Source organism: Barbus barbus, assembly GCF_936440315.1.
Source record: "Barbus barbus genome assembly, chromosome: 25".
Classification (NCBI taxonomy): Eukaryota; Metazoa; Chordata; class Actinopteri; order Cypriniformes; family Cyprinidae; genus Barbus; species Barbus barbus.
In genome coordinates, this window is record NC_136753.1 from 28,975,154 (window position 1) to 28,992,143 (window position 16,990).

The following is a 16,990-nucleotide window of genomic DNA, read 5'->3' on the forward strand; positions in this document are numbered from 1 at the left end:
ATGATATGAGCTGCTATACAGATTCATTTTCTAGCTCTATACTCTTACATTGTCAACAATAGTCTTAATTGTGTGTATTTTGTCAGATTTTTAGATGTAATGTAATGTAATATATAAAAGCATTTTTTTAGAATTATGATCTTTTTTTTTGCATTGTAGCAATATTTCCATCACAATGGAAATGCAAAATGGCATTATCCTTACTGTACATAATAATAATAAAACATTAAATAGTTTTTACACAATGTTATATATATATAGGAGGAACATTGAAAAAATGAAGACTTAAATAAAATATCAATATCTGATATTAGAATTATTTCTGAACGATCGTGACTGAAGACTGGAGTAATGATGCTGAAAATTCAGCATTACATCACAGGAATAAATTACATTTTAAAATGTATTAATACAGAAAACAGTTATTTCAAATTGTAATAATATTTCAAATTTTTACTGTTTTTACTGTATTTTTGGTCAAATAAATGCAACCTTGATGAGCAGATGAGACAACGAAAAAAAAAAAGCCTTATGAAAGAGCAAGCTCTGATCAATCAAATCTTCCTCTGGTGCAGCATTTCTTCCATATTCTGGTAGTAATTTCAGTGCGACGAGGCTGAAAAGCCTCTCATTGGAGAAAATTGCAGAAACAAATGAGAACATCATCAAACAGTTTGTAGATTTGGAGAGCGTAAGTTAAGAAGCCGTAGTTCAAACGCAAGCCACTAACACTGGAGCTAATGAACTGATATTAATATCAGACTCCTCAACTAGCTTTTTATTTATCCCGTGTCAAAGACTAAAAGCCCCGTCCAGGGATTAATGCTGTTTTTTTTTGTAAGTAAAGGAGGTCAGGAGCAAAACACGCAGCTCATCTGCTTCCAGCTCATCTAACTGTTCTCAGATCAGAAGGAGGGAGCGTGCAGAAAGTCCGGCGGCTAACGTGGCACAGGCGAAGCCATTTATCATCCACTGCTCTTAGGTCTCGTGCCCGCCGGCCCCAAAAAAGAGATCATTAAAAGTTTAGTGCTAGTTCCCCGGGGGGCGAACGCAGGCAACAAAAGCTGAGATATTCCCTGGAGACCCCAGTGATGACGGTCCGTCTGAAGCGGTCGGACCCTGTTTACTTACACTCAACTAAAACTCAAACCAGCTGGAGAAAAACAAAACATGCTTCATAATTATTTAAGGAAGGAAGGGAACTGTACATATTTTCAGAGTATTCAAAGCACACTCATTTATGAATAAAAATGTGCTTGTTATACTCTATCGTTCAAAAGTTTGGGGTCAATTAGTAAGGACGCAATAAAATGATCAAAAATGACAGTAAAGGGATATATCTAATGTTACAGATTTCTATTTCAAATAAATGCTGTTCTTTTGAATTTTCGATTCTTCAGAGAATCCTGAAAAAACGTATCTTGATATTCACAAAAATATGAAGCAGCACAACTGCTTTCATCCAGTGTTATTTCAGTATCGTTAAGACATTATTATCCTTATTTATTTATTTATTTTTTTTATATTCCTTTTTCAATTTAATCTCAGTTTTGGTCATTTTGCTGTGTATTTTTGTCTATTTTTATTTTATTTCATTCTATTTTATTACTATATAGTTTCTATCAAGTTTTATTTCAGTTTTAGTTACAATTTTAGTACAAGTAACATGAGAAATGTTGTTGAAGTTGACATAATACATTATATTATATTGTATTATATTATTCTATAATAACTCTGTTTTCAACCTTGATGATAATCAACAACATTTATTGAGCAGCAAATCAGCATTTGAGGATGATTTTTGAAGGATCATATGACACTGAAGACTGGAGTAATGATGCTTAAAATTCAGCTTTGATCACAGGAATAAATTACATTTGACAGTTTATTCACATAAAAAAACAGTAATCTTGAATTGCAATAATATTTCATAATATTAGTGCTTGTATTGCAACTACAAATATCATTCGATAGCAATTTCTCTAAATTGCTCACAGGGTTTTTCAGGGCTTTTTGTGATAAACTCAGTATAAGAGATGGTGCAATTACAAACAAAAATAGCCAAGACTAAATTATAATGCAGTCTGCAAAAAAAAAGGAACAACCTGTAATAAATTTCAACTAGGAAGTCTCAAGTCAAAAAAGTAAAAAAAAAAAAAATCCCTAAAACTAAAAGATTATAGCTCGAAAAGTTGATTTGTACAGTTTCTAAACTAAGTGAGTGGAAAACTTTGTGCAAAACTTTTCATGAATGAACTGAACGAGCGCAAAGCAGTCTTTGCTTTCTTGTTTTGGGCATTTTTATTATTTGTTAAATCTTTTTTTGTTTTGTTCCTTTGTTACAGTTTTAAGTTGTCATCTCGTTCTTTGTCTTTATTCGTTTATTTTTGTTCTATTGCTTTGCAATCCATGTATGACAACTTTCGCCTTGCCCTTGGGGAAAACTGGACAAGGTAGTATGGTAACACCTAGTGACTCGTGTATTAGATGTATTAGACACACCGGCCTAGAAGTGAGCGCCCTTTTTGTATGTTTTGTTTGTTAGTCTAGAATAGGTAAGTTAGGTCATGAAGGTGCCGAAGACTTAAGTTCGATTGGTTTTATTTTATTCTTTTCTTTTCTTTGGCGCCGCTTGCATCCGTTTTCCCCTTGCAGGCTCATTATTTAGTTTTGGCTTCACATGTAAATATTGTGAAAATATAGATTTCCCCTTATTGCTATTTTGATATCTGTTTATTGTTATTATTATGGCTATTTCTTTTTTTTCCCACTTTCTTTAATTTGTAAATAAATGTCCCTTTTCTGTCAGTTTTCGTATTGTGCTCATCTTTTTGCCACCACCGTTATCACAACCATCACCCCTTCTAAACCTAGACTTAAAATCAAGGTAACGTAACAATGATATTTGGGTGCAAATGCAGCAATAAAAAGAAGAATCCAATTCATGACATTAATAAATATAATCTCTCAATAGGAAATGGTAGGGAACTCATTTATACACTTACCGGTTTGTCGGTCAACAGTAAAGAATCGTTCTCCTTCCAGAACGCTGTAAACTATCCGAGCGCTGCTTCCGTAGGTCGGATCATCAGCGTCCGAAGCCATAACCTTCATCACTGACGTACCTGCCATCAAACATATCAATTACATCAGTCAGAGCCTCACAATGACAGCATTCCATCAAGAAAAACAGCACTCTAATGGATCTCATTAGTATCAAGTGATAAGTGTTTCCACAGCATTTAGTTGTTCTTTAAGTAAATGTATTCAGTGCATTTTCTGAGCCAATTGTGCGCGCCTCAACAGTCTCCGGGCTACTGATACAAAGCACATATTTACATTTAGTCACACGTTTTAACTAAAGCAAAGCCCACAGCCTATAAAGTTTAATGGACCATATTCCTGAGGGGGGAATGCAAGCTTCTCGAAAGAAAAGCCTGGAGAACGCAGACAGGAGAAGATAAGACACACAGAGTTTAAAGAAAGAGTTTTCACACTCATGTCGATCCAAACCTGTACCGACTTTCTCTCACACAAGGAGAGTTTTGGAGGAATCTCTACAAAGCACTTTTCTGTACAACAACAGCTCACTGTGGCCACGTCTGTCAAGCTCCAGAAACGACAGAAAAGTAGCATGAAAGACTAAGAAAGAATAAAATAACTGTGTGTGAGGAACAGACTGTATTCTCTGAAAATCTGACGCGAATAATTCACTCAGTCAATCGATCTTGTTCAGAATGTTTCAGAATAGTGCTAATTGGGGAAAGAAGTATGCTATATTATATATACATTTTTCTGATTTGCTGCTTAAGAAACATTTCTTCTTCTTCTTATAAATGTTGAAAACAGGGTTATTATAGCTGAAACAGACTAAAACCATAAAAACATTTGATTACTTGAAATAAAATAAAATAAAATACAATAAAATAATAAAATAAAATAAAGCTTAAACTTCAGCTAATCGTCAGGGCAGGTTGTCAGGTTTCTTATTTTCATTTGATTTAACTAAAACTGAAATAAAACAACAAACAAACAAATAAATAAATTATATTTTAATTATAAATAAATTATATTTTTAATTATATAATAAACAAAATGAAAACAGATAGAATAGAAAAAAAAGAATAGAGCAAGCTAGTGTTAGAGGCCTTTTTTTGCCTTTGTTAATTGTTTAATAAATAAAAAGAATACATAGAATACAAAAAGATTAGAAAAGCTAGTGTTAGTATTTTTTTTAAGAATAGTTTTAGAATAGAGAGTGCTAGAGTTTGAGGGTCAAATAAAAATGGAAGAGATATGTTGTTAGACGATTCTTGAAAATGGCTAAGCTGAACTGAGTTGGGCAGGTCATTCCACCAGGAGGGAACATTTAATTTAAAAGTCCGTGAAAGTGATTTTGTGCCTCTTTGGGATGGTACAATAAAGCGACGTTCACTTGCAGAATGTAAACTTCTAGAGGCACATAAGTCTCAAGTAATGAATTTAGGTAAAGGGGTGCAGAGTCAGTGGTGGTTTTGTAGGCAAACATTAATGCCTTGAATTTTATGTGAGCAGCTATAAATTGTTCCGAACAAGAATTTTTTCCGAATTCTTCTTGATGCTGAATAAAGCAAATCTGCAGGACCGGGCAGTTTTAGCAATGTGGTCTGAGAAAGTCAGCTGATCATCAATCATAACTCCAAGGTTTCTGGCTGTTTTTGAAGGAGTTAAGATTGATGTGCCTAACTGGATGGTGAAATTGTGATGAAACGATGGGTTTGATGGAACCACAAGCAGTTCTGTCTTGGCAAGGTTGAGTTGAAGGTGATGGTTCTTCATCCAGCAAGAAATGTCTGTTAGACACGCTGAGATGCGGGCAGCTATCGTCGGATCATCAGGATGGAATGAGAGGTAGAGTTGAGTGTCATCAGCATAGCAGTGATATGAAAAGCCATGTTTCTGAATGACAGAACCTAGTGATGCCATGTAGACAGAGAAGAGAAGTGGTCCAAGAACTGAGCCCTGAGGCACCCCGGTAGTTAGATGTTGCGACTTGGATGTTGCAACCAGTAGTTAGATTATAATTGATTATATTCTTTTTAATTTTAAGCAAAAACTATCTGTACTCTGATTTTGCTGTAAATGTTTAAAGCAAATTGCTTTGTCAGACTCGGGGCATTTTACCCAACCCATGGGGACGTTTTGCCCCATAGGTGGGGTAAAACGTCCCCCTTGGTACAAATAAAATTTTTGTTAAAAATCGAATAACATTTTTCATACTTTGCTTATAATGTATGTCATTGTCATTACAACCATGATAACTTTTCTGAACACATTTAACTTTTGTTTCACATAAAAAATGACACAGTGATTAAGGGGGGGGGGGGGGGGGGGGGGGGGCATTTTCCCCGACTCCAGTACACTTATAGAACACTTATAGAAAAGTTAGAAACACAACACAATTACTAAAGCTAAACTAAACTAAAACTTAAATTTAAATTAAATTACATTGACAAGACAAATGGAAAATATAAAGATGAAAAGAAATTAAATAAATAAATAACAAAAACTGCAACACAATAACACTGGTTGAAAACCTTTTTTTTTTTTTTGTGAAAACCATTATATTATTTTCTCCTGATTCTTCAAAATAACAACATTTATTTTAAATAAAAAATCTTTCGTAACATTTCAAATGACTTTGTCACCACTGATACTGTGAAATGCCCTTAATTATAATGTAGAAACAATCTTTTTTCTGTGAAGCTACATTGTTAAAAGCGCTATACAAATAAACGTTAACTGAATTTAAAAAAAAAAGACTTTACTGTCACTTTTGATCAGTTTACTGCTGAATAAAAGCATTTAAGAGACGACTCTTCCCCACTCGGTGACTGTATATAAGTAGCGTAAAGCGCCGCTGAAGGACTCCAGAGCTTGTATTCGGCCGATCGCTCTCAGGTAATTGCTGACAGCTGGTGGTGTCCTCGAAAGGTCATCGTTGCAGTCTTTCACCGAGGCCTGTCACGATACTGTCCAGCCACATAATAGGCCTATGCTAATTCGGTTAATTAACGGGAAGTGTCAGAATCTTGTTTGTCTTCCATCATGAACGCTGCCTCCCATGAGGGCTTACAAAAAAGGACAATGTTTTATCATTAAAGCGAAGCGCTTTCGCCGAAGCCAAACATCTGATTGCTATCTGTCTGATAGTTTTCTGCTTTCTCTAACCTTCCATCCGTTCGGTGGCCTGAACAGAAGCAAACACCAAATGCTCGGATAAAACTCAGATATTCTGACACGTTTTGCAGTTTCAGTGTGCGGCCGCTCTTTCAAGTTGAGTTTTGTTTATAGAGCTCTATTTTGCCTAATGGGGCTGCGGAGGCAAATTTACTGCCAGGAAGATTTGCTGGTATATTAAGGAAACAGACTCTGTGTATCGGCATTCAGTACAACAAATAACTGCCAACCATTTTCAGAAAAAAAAAAAAAAAAGAACAATCTTCAAAAGATCACGGATGCCTACTCTGCTCCAGGATAACTATGAAAACCATCTGCATTGCATTACAAACCTAACTGTAAGATTGCATTTCTCTTGTTAACTGGGGGTGGAGATGCAGAAGTCATTTCCTTTCATGGGATTACTTACTTATCTTAATTTTCCACAGGTAATAATCAGCATGAAGCTGTCCGACGGGCTGCCCTGAGTCGAGTAATGCCACTGGAGAAAAACTATATAAATGCAAATGCTATTTTATTGTGTTTACACTCAAACAGGAAGAGGAAGCACATTAATGCACAGCCTCGGATTCACTAAGAGGTCATTAGATCCTGGTTTATGCATCTTGCGGCGGCTCCTGGGAACGCATAAAAGAAAAACATACTTGAGGAGTTGGAGACCTACACATAGACTTAAACGAATTGGAAACTATTTATCAGATGAAGAAAAAAGCCCAGTCAGACTTGATGCATTAACAACGTTGATAGCCTTTTATTTTTTTTCATTATTTAATTTCATTCCATTCTACTGGACTCTAACTCATTTGAACTCATTTAACTAATTTTCAAACATCTAAGTATAACTTAAAGTCTAAGTCAGTAAAATAAATCATATTTGGTGTAAGACTTACTAGGAAACAATATTCGCTCAGAAATTGCTAGTAAATAATCACAAAGGAACTGCATGTATGTCACGTTCCCTCTCGGGATACAAGGAGGTGCGGAGACGTGGAAGTTCCAATAAACCCTTTTATTGAACACACAATGAGACGAGGAGCTTGGGGAGAGACGAACATCAAATGACGTTTAGACCGGACACAGGGGCTAGGAAACACAGGGCTTATAAACACAGGGAAATAAGGAACAGGTGTGGACTAATCAAAACACAGGGCTAGGGACTAATTAAACTAATGAAGACAAACGAGGACAGGAACAGGAAGGCCAAATATGGGCACAGGAGGAGGGGGAAACACAAGACAAGGACTGACATTACGCCCCCCTCCGGAAGGCGTGTCCTCACGCCTAACACCATCCAATGGGGAGGGGGGGTGGGCGCTCTGGAGGCCTCCAGGGCGGTGCCCGTTCCAGGGGCCATGGCGGGTCAGGGGACTCGGGAGGCCATGGCGGATCTGGAGACTCGGGAGGCCATGGCGGGTCAGGGGACTCGGGAGGCCAGGGCGGGTCAGGGGACTCGGGAGGCCAGGGCGGGTCAGGGGACTCGGGAGGCCAGGGCGGGTCAGGGGACTCGGGAGGCCAGGGCGGGTCAGGGGACTCGGGAGGCCAGGGCGGGTCAGGGGACTCGGGAGGCCAGGGCGGGTCAGGGGACTCGGGAGGCCAGGGCGGGTCAGGGGACTCGGGAGGCCAGGGCGGGTCAGGGGACTCGGGAAGCCACGGCCTATTTTTTTCGGGTCGTGTGGCCTTAGCCCTTGGCCCGGCCACACAGGCTGTGACCCTCTTACCCCCCCCCAAAATTTTCTTGGGGAAGCTCCCCCCTGGGAGCCACAGAGGAGCGGACTCTGTCGGGCGCTCTTGCAGCGCGGACTCTGTCGGCAGCGCGGACTCTGTCGGCAGCGCGGACTCTGTCGGCAGCGCGGACTCTGTCGGGCGCTCTTGCAGCGCGGGGCTGGACAGAACCAGCGGGAACGTGCGTGGAGCCGGCACGGGAGGGCACGTGCGAGGAGCCGGCACGGGAGGGCACGTGCGAGGAGCCGGCACTGGAGGGCACGTGCGAGGAGCCGGCACTGGAGGGCGCTCGGGAAGCGCGGACACCTGGGGGCGCTCTTGCAGCGCGGAAACTTGGGGACGCTCTTGCAGCGCAGCCACTTGGGGACGCTCTTGACGAGCTGGGCTGGACGGAACCAGCGGGAACTCAGGAGGGCCGGACGGAACCAGCGGGAGCTCAGGAGGGCCGGACGGAACCAGCGGGAACTCAGGAGGGCCGGACGGAACCAGCGGGAACTCAGGAGGGCCGGACGGAACCAGCGGGAACTCAGGAGGGCCGGACGGAACCAGCGGGAACTCAGGAGGGCCGGACGGAACCAGCGGGAACTCAGGAGGGCTGGACGGAACCAGCGGGAACTCAGGAGGGCTGGACGGAACCAGCGGGAACTCAGGAGGGCGCTCTTGAAGCGCGGGGTTGCGGGGGTGCTCTGGGCTGAGGACAGCAGCAGTGCTGGGAAGAGTTGGGTGGCAGGAACATTTGGCAGGGTATGTGGAGGGTGCTGGCGAGCGGTGAGCTGGTGAGGCCGGGTTGTTCTCGGGTTGGGTTGGACGAAGATCGGTTTGACATTCTTCGACTTCGAAATCAATGCCATGTACATTGAGGACATAATTTATCAGCCCGATAAGGGAAAAACTGGACGTGGGGATATCGCAGCTGATGACATCTTTGTCCAACCCAAACCGAAAACACACACCGAGCGAGGCGTCAATCCAGCTCACCTCGTTGGAAACCTCAAGAAACTCCTCTACATACTCTACCAACTCCCGACCATCCTGCCGCAGACACCAAAGCCTGTCTTCAGCCATAGTGTTGTTGTAGGTCCGGTCTTCTGTCACGTTCCCTCTCGGGATACAAGGAGGTGCGGAGACGTGGAAGTTCCAATAAACCCTTTTATTGAACACACAATGAGACGAGGAGCTTGGGGAGAGACGAACATCAAATGACGTTTAGACCGGACACAGGGGCTAGGAAACACAGGGCTTATAAACACAGGGAAATAAGGAACAGGTGTGGACTAATCAAAACACAGGGCTAGGGACTAATTAAACTAATGAAGACAAACGAGGACAGGAACAGGAAGGCCAAATATGGGCACAGGAGGAGGGGAAACACAAGACAAGGACTGACAATGTAACACATTGGAGTAGAAACTTTTGTAAAACATACTCCAGTAACGTTTGTTTTAGCTACTTTGAAAAATAATTTTTATAGTGACATTTAAAAACAGATTTAATAATGTTTATAAGTTTAGAATAATGGTAAAAGACAAAAAATGCTTTGATTAAAAAAAAAAACACGGCTAAACGCAAGTTCTCTTATACAGTGAAAAACTATAATAGATTGAATTTGTCTTATACAGTGAAATACTGTTAAATATACAGACGTTGGAAGTAAAAATGAACAGTTATCTTAAAAACCATTGCAAAAAAACATAAACATAAACCCACTATTCCCCTGCATGTCATTCTGACAACTGACATTATTTTGTTTAGACAACGTTAAACATCAATATCAGTTATTTAAAGGTTACAAAAACGGGTCCCACTTTATATTAAGTGGCCCTAATACCTGTGTACTTATATAGTATGTGTACGTAGTATGTACGTAGTACATATAAGCTCTAATGTTTGTGTACCTACACACATGTAACAACACACTGAATAGTATGTGTAAGTACAAATGTGTAACAGGACATTGGTAACACTTTTTGGTAATGGAAGTACAAATGTGTAACAGAACTAACAGCACTTTTTGGTAAAGAAAGTGTTACACTTTATATTAAGTAGATAAATCCTATGAATTTAGCATGTAATTACTCTGATTCTACACAGCAGCGGCCAGTAAGTTAGGCTTTACATATAAATTGTGGTTGGTGTCCAGAATGTTACACTTTATATTAAGTGGACATTTCCTGGGGACTTACCATGTAAGTACACTGGTATTACATTGGTGCACCAACTCCACCAACTCCAGATCCAACTCCTCCCACTTTACATATCCCTAAACCTACCCATCTCCACCCCCTGGATCCCATTTCCACCCCTATACCCATCTCCACCCCCTGGATCAAATTGTTCCAATTCCTCTTATACATACTGTTGTTACAAAATGTATAATTCCTGTTATACGATTACTTAGTTAAGTGAAAAAAAATGTTGTTACCAATGTCCTGTTACACATTTGTACTTACACATACCATTCTGAGGGTGGTTACATGTGTGTAGTTACAGAAATATTAGAGCTGTAGATACTATGTATGTACCAACCTGTACTTATTCTGTGGTTACATACTACGTACACATCTAGTTACTATGTAAGTAAACAGGTATTAGGGCCACAATATCAAGTGGGACCCAAAAACAATGCTCCTACAATGTTCTATAGACTTTATTTTCACCTGAACTATGTTATTTGAACATTATTTTTTTTACATTTTATCTCAACATTATGGGAATGTGCAAATAAAATGAAAATAACATCATAAGGATGTTCCTGAGAATGTTGTTCTAAGACTGTTTTCTCTCAATGTTATGAGAATAAAGTTACTAATCACATTCCATAAAACATTCCTTTAAGAACATTTTACTGTAACATTCATATAACTTTAAAAGAAAAATGTTAATGAAGTTCTGAGAACATTCCCTGTTAGTTTTGTACCAAAGTACATGCATATGATTCACATCAAAGTCTAGCACTACCATCTGATGTCATGCTACTGTTACTGTTTTGTAAGAGTGTCCAGCTTCATTTTGTAAATATAAAAGGGTTACGGGTGAGATAAGGAAAGCCTGTGGTCTGGAGTGTAATAGTAGTGTGTTTGAGATCTCTGTGTATTCTAGCAAGTGCAAATATTGCTCCAGAAGTAGATGGAAGAAAAAAAAGTGCATGTTTGCAGGCCTTGATCCAGCTCTTCACAGTTATAACTGTATCTGACACACACACACACACACAAAAACACACCCTATAGCTTCAGAATCCTATAAGAGTGGGCTGGGAATTGAATATGTGCAACCTTTATTTATTATTTATTTTGGTTTATTTATTTATTTTTTACTGTTCTTCTAAAATAGCCTAACAAATGTGTGAGAGAAAAAGAAGTTAAAAATACACTGAAATGCTCTAGAGTTTTATCAGTCACATTCTATATATATATATATATATATATATATGTATATACATAATATAGCAGCATTCATAAAGAAATGCTATTAAGTTTTATTAATAAATTATATTGAAACGATTCCCTGTGATATGCCTGGTCTAAAATAAAATCTTCATCATATGATAAACTGTAACAGTTACACAGTCATGAATATTTACAGCTCTCAACAGCAAAGATGCTGCTAATTTCCACGTAAAAAATGAAATATGAAACATTAAATAAGACTAAAAGGGTTCTGAGAAATCTCTGGGTCTTATTTTGCCTCAACAATCAGTAATAATGTTTTGCATAATGCAAAAAAAGGTCTTAAAAACAAGCCTCATTTGCTTCATGACATTATTTTCATGACAATTAAGCACATTAATCACCCAATTGTCAGTGGCAGATTTAATTAGCATGTGGGTTTTAATTAAAAACAAAAACATGTTTTCGGACAGGATGTTTTTGTGACTGTATTCAGTAATCCACGCATTGCGGTGGCTCTATGCAAAGCGCTGAGCTGAAATATGACCTAGTGTGATTCACTGCAGAGTTTCTATGGGAAGGAAAGTGCAGCCCTAGGAAGTAATCACACATACAGCATCAGAGTTCAGCAGTCGTGGCCCTTCTTCACCCCCAGCATCCCGCCCTCCTGCTAATATTTGCAGAGCGACACGGGGTGGTGGATGTGGATTAAACAGGGCTTGTGTAGGGCATGCCAGGCTGGTTCGTTTTCCTCAGCTAGCATCTCCCCACACAAGTCTAGATTGGCACGATCATCAAATATAGATCAAAAAATAAGCTGATGTGGAAGCTCGCCGTACCATACCCACTGGGGACGCTCTGGTCCAGAGATTTATCTCGGGGTTGGCGTGAGATTAACCCGCTAGGTGATCTTTGATCGGATGTCATCTGTTTGAAAATCTACAACCCAGAAGGTTTGAGATGAGGAGCTGTTCATGGAAGAGCTGAAGGAAGCTGTATAGAAGCAGAAAAAGCCAACAGCACTGTAAATAGCCAATGAAAAATGCATACGCTAAGATATAAGAGAACAAGAGGCTCTAAAGCAAAATTAGTTTTAATGTGCCCGATTTTATGGAAGACTGCATTTTTAGAGCCACTGCCTCCTCATCCCTTGCCGCCAGTAAGATTTATGCATAAATGCACTTCACATTTCTATGTCCCATGTTATATACATCTTAATATATTGATACTAGGGGTATACGCATTACAAGCTGAACAATTACATATTACATATGTAAAATAAAAGAGCTTTAAGTGTGTGAAATATAATGCATATAATGTATATAATGTATACATATATAGCTGGTGGATGTTAGAGACCTTGCGCTCCTCCACCTTCCGTTTGAGGATGCCCCACAGATGCTCAATAGGGTTTAGGTCTGGAGACATGCTTGGCCAGTCCATCACCTTTACCCTCAGCTTCTTTAGCAAGGCAGTGGTCGTCTTGGAGGTGTGTTTGGGGTCGTTATCATGTTGGAATACTGCCCTGCGGCCCAGTCTCTGCTTCAGTATGTCACAGTACATGTTGGCATTCATGGTTCCCTCAATGAACTGTAGCTCCCCAGTGCCGGCAGCACTCATGCAGCCCTAGACCATGACACTCCCACCACCATGCTTGACTGTAGGCAAGACACACTTGTCTCTGTATTCCTCACCTGGTTGCCGCCCCACTAGCTTGACACCATCTGAACCAAATAAGTTTATCTTGGTCTCATTAGACCACAGGACATGGTTCCAGTAATCCATGTCCTTAGTCTCCTTGTCTTCCTCAAACTTTTTGCGGGCTTTCTTGTGCATCATCTTTAGAAGAGGCTTCCTTCTGGGATGACAGCCATGCAGACCAATTTGATGCAGTGTGTGGCGTATGGTCTGAGCACTGACAGGCTGACCCCCCACCCCTTCAACCTCTGCAGCAATGCTGGCAGCACTCATACATCTATTTCCCAAACACAACCTCTGGATATGATGCTGAGCACGTGTACTCAACTTCTTTGGTCGACCATGGCGAGGCCTGTTCTGAGTGGAACCTGTCCTGTTAAACCGCTGTATGGTCTTGGCCACTGTACTGCAGCTCAGTTTCAGGGTCTTGGCAATCTTCTTATAGCCTACACCATCTTTATATAGAGCAACAATTCTTTTTTTTCAGATCTTTAGAGAGTTCTTTGCTATGAGGTACCATGTTGAACTTCCAGTGACCAGTATGAGAGAATGAGAGCGATAACACCAAATTTAACACACCTGCTCCCCATTCACACCTGAGACCTTGAAACACTAACGAGTCACATGACACCGGGGAGAGAAAATGGCTAATTGGGTCCAATTTGGATATTTTCACTTTTTTTTTCGGTTTAGACATTAATGGCTGTGTGTTGAGCTATTTTGAGGGGACATTAAATTTACACTGTTATACAAGCTGTACACTCACTACTTTACATTGTAGCAAAGTGTCATTTCTTCACTGTTGTCACATTAAAATATTTACAAAAATGTGAGGGGTATACTCACTTCTGTTAGATACTGTGTGCACGTATATATATATGTACTGTATATATGTATGTGTGTGTGTGTGTGTCCCATACAAAAGCCAGTCTCCATGCAGTGGCATCATTTCTGTGAGAAATCAACAGCAGAAACATTAGTAAGGATGAATGGATTTGATGGATTAGTTAGTTTGTGTCTCACTAAAATCTCAACTGGTTCGATAAAATTACAGATATCAGTATAACAATATAAAAACTTAATTAATAACATGAAAATCGGCTTAATCTAATGTCAATCCTTTACTGAGCAGTGACTATCCTCAGCTCTTGCCATTGTGGGAGTAATTACTAAAGTCAAAATTAGTAAGATTAAAGCTTGACTGGAGAGTTTTTTCATAGAAATACATCCTTAAATTACTGCACAGGCATATTCATAAAAGCTCAAGAGTTCATAAGGCACTGTGTAACAGGAATGACCCACTTAATGGTGTCAACAAAGTGTGTTTGACGCTGGCAGCCGAGGCACCGGAGCAGATGGTCAGGAGAGGTGAGCTCATGCAGGACCACAGACTGACAGCTCTTTAAGAGCCGCTGTCGTAAAGGAGATTTGTGCCCGCCGCTCGCTTTCTCCTCTATTTAACCCTGTCAGAGTCACTCGCACCGAACGCCCCGAATCACTCCGCATTATCAATCGTTTAGTGCTCCCATAAAATCCAAAGTGTTTTCACATGAAAAGTTTCTCTCACCATCTCAACACTTGATTCACTTTTCATTCGCCCACTTAAAAATAAAGACCACACTCTTAGATATGAGCAAAGACTAAAGAAGAAAAAAAAAAGAGCTGGGTAATGTTGTGTCATAAAAGTCAATGGGCCGCTGCCGGGATCTTCGAGGAAGTCCCATAAGGATTTACATGGGATATTTTTCATCCACTTCGACAAAGACATACTTAAGCAGTCCCCCATCCAGGATGCTTTATTGGCCAACTATATCTCACAACCATCACTATTGCGATAAGGAACCGAGAGACACTTTTGAACACCCTAGCAGCCACATAGCAACAGTGTTAATGCCTTAGCAACTGCATAACAATGCCCTTACAACCACCCGCAACACCTTAGCACCATAATGGTGAGTTCTGCACGGGAAGACATTGTTAAAGTAGATTTGAGTTGCAAATGAAATTTCCGTGCATTTAGATTTTTTTTTAAATTTTCACAATTTCATGCAATTCCATTTTTTTGTCAGTGTATACTGTAAATGAAACAGGTGAGATTTCTGCAATATATATTTATATATTTATTATATATTGCTTGTTCCACAGCTAGTAATGTTTTAATCATGGTCATATTTTTTAAGAACATAAATGTTATTATTTTCACACTAACCAGATTTACACTGGTTATAAGCAATTTGAATTAATTAGAAAACAACTCTACTGTTTAATAAATAATAAAATAATAAAAAGATGAAAATAGTTGATAATAAACTATTCTATAATTTTTGAGTGCTGAAAAATAATGATAGAAATCAAATATTCTAAAAAGTTATTAATAAACTATATGCCACAATGAGTGTTAAAATCTTAACTGTTTCTTGCCTGTATGATTGACAAATATGCTTAAACTGCATAATGATATATGCAATTATAACATTCTGTACTATTTTGTCTTAATATATGTAAAAAATATAGTTTAATAATTTATTTATTTATGGTCATAAAACTGTAAAAGTGAGCGCAAGACAACTTTTTAAATGTAAGTTCTAGAGATAAAAAAAAAGATACTAAGTGTAAAAGAATTAACTAATGGGATTAAAATCGTTTAAGGTATTGGCCCCTGGACATTCTGCTAAAGCTTCTGTTAACGAATGAATGACAGAATTTTAATGTCGGGGTGAATTATACCTTTAAGCAGACATCAAAAAGCAGAAGTTTATGACATCAAAAGCCTGCAGACTGCAGATGGATCGAGGCACCGCTGCTGCAGCCGCAGCAAATCTCAAAATCTAAGCACAGAGGAGGATTAGATATTAATCCCATTTTATTCAATTTAACACAGAGTAAAAGCAGAATCATTTTCATTTTGAATATTTAAAGGCAATCTGTTTAAAATAGACCAGAACGCCCCATTCTCCTCTCCTCCCTTCTCAGAATGTGACCATTTAAATAAAGCGCTCGCAGCGATGAAATAGCTCATATCTGGCATATCTTCTTCTGATGTCCTACCAGTCTCTGGTACTTTATTAAAAAGTTGTACCTGGCAGTGGGTGACCACGTTTACAGCGGCCTCGGTTCCAGATGTCATTTTTCCATTCATTTTCTCCATAGGGATTTTAAAAAGAAGTCCAACACTAAAGAATTCTAAACCTCAAACTGAACCAAAAACTATTGTGCAATATAAACCTGTTGATCCACCTTCATAATGCATTGTATGATACCTCAATACCATTTTATGAATTTAAATGTACTTTATTAAAAAGTCTTACACTGAGAGTCCATGTTTTCTTCATTTAAAAAAAACAAAAAAACATCACTAAAGAGTTTTAAACATTGAACCGAACCGAACTAGCTCAGAGATGGACAACAACAATACAAGCTTTGATTTGAACAAACCTAAAATAGGTACAAAATTGTGACTTTAATTTGTTAAGGCAACAAATAAAACCAAATATTTTAAAGCAACTGTTTAATCAACTATTCCTCTCATGATGCATTGCAAAATTATGTATTCAAATCAAAAACTAATTTTGTAATTTTGGTTGAAAAAGTACAAAAATGTGACTTTAATTTGTTTAGCCTACAAATTAGACATATTTTAAGATGAATGTAATCAAATCAAAAACTAGATAATTTCTCCATTAATTTTCTCCATAGGGATTTTTTTTTTAAAGTCACTAAAGATTTTTTAACCTTAAACTGAACTAAACCACAAAACAGTGACACTAACTTTGTTTTCCAAAAAAAAAAAAATTTGACCAAAACTTAACCAAAATCATGCTAAATGTAACCAAATTTCACCAAAAATGTTACCAAGTTACCAAAAATGTTTAACCATCTGCTTAATCAACCACTCCTCTCGATGCATGGTAAAATTATGTAATCAAATAAATAAATAAATAATTTTTCCATTTATTTTCTCCACA

The 16,990-nt window shown here is 38.8% G+C and overlaps 1 protein-coding gene across 1 annotated transcript in view; it reads right to left on the reverse strand.

Annotated features, from left to right (window-relative positions):
- LOC306844756 (cadherin-22-like) overlaps positions 1–16,990 on the reverse strand; it is a 101,039-nt gene that overhangs the window by 64,572 nt on the left and 19,477 nt on the right. The window contains exon 3 of the mRNA XM_079377135.1: positions 3,006–3,125. Coding sequence (XP_079233261.1) covers positions 3,006–3,125 — 120 coding nt within the window. The remainder of the gene's footprint in view (positions 1–3,005; positions 3,126–16,990) is intronic.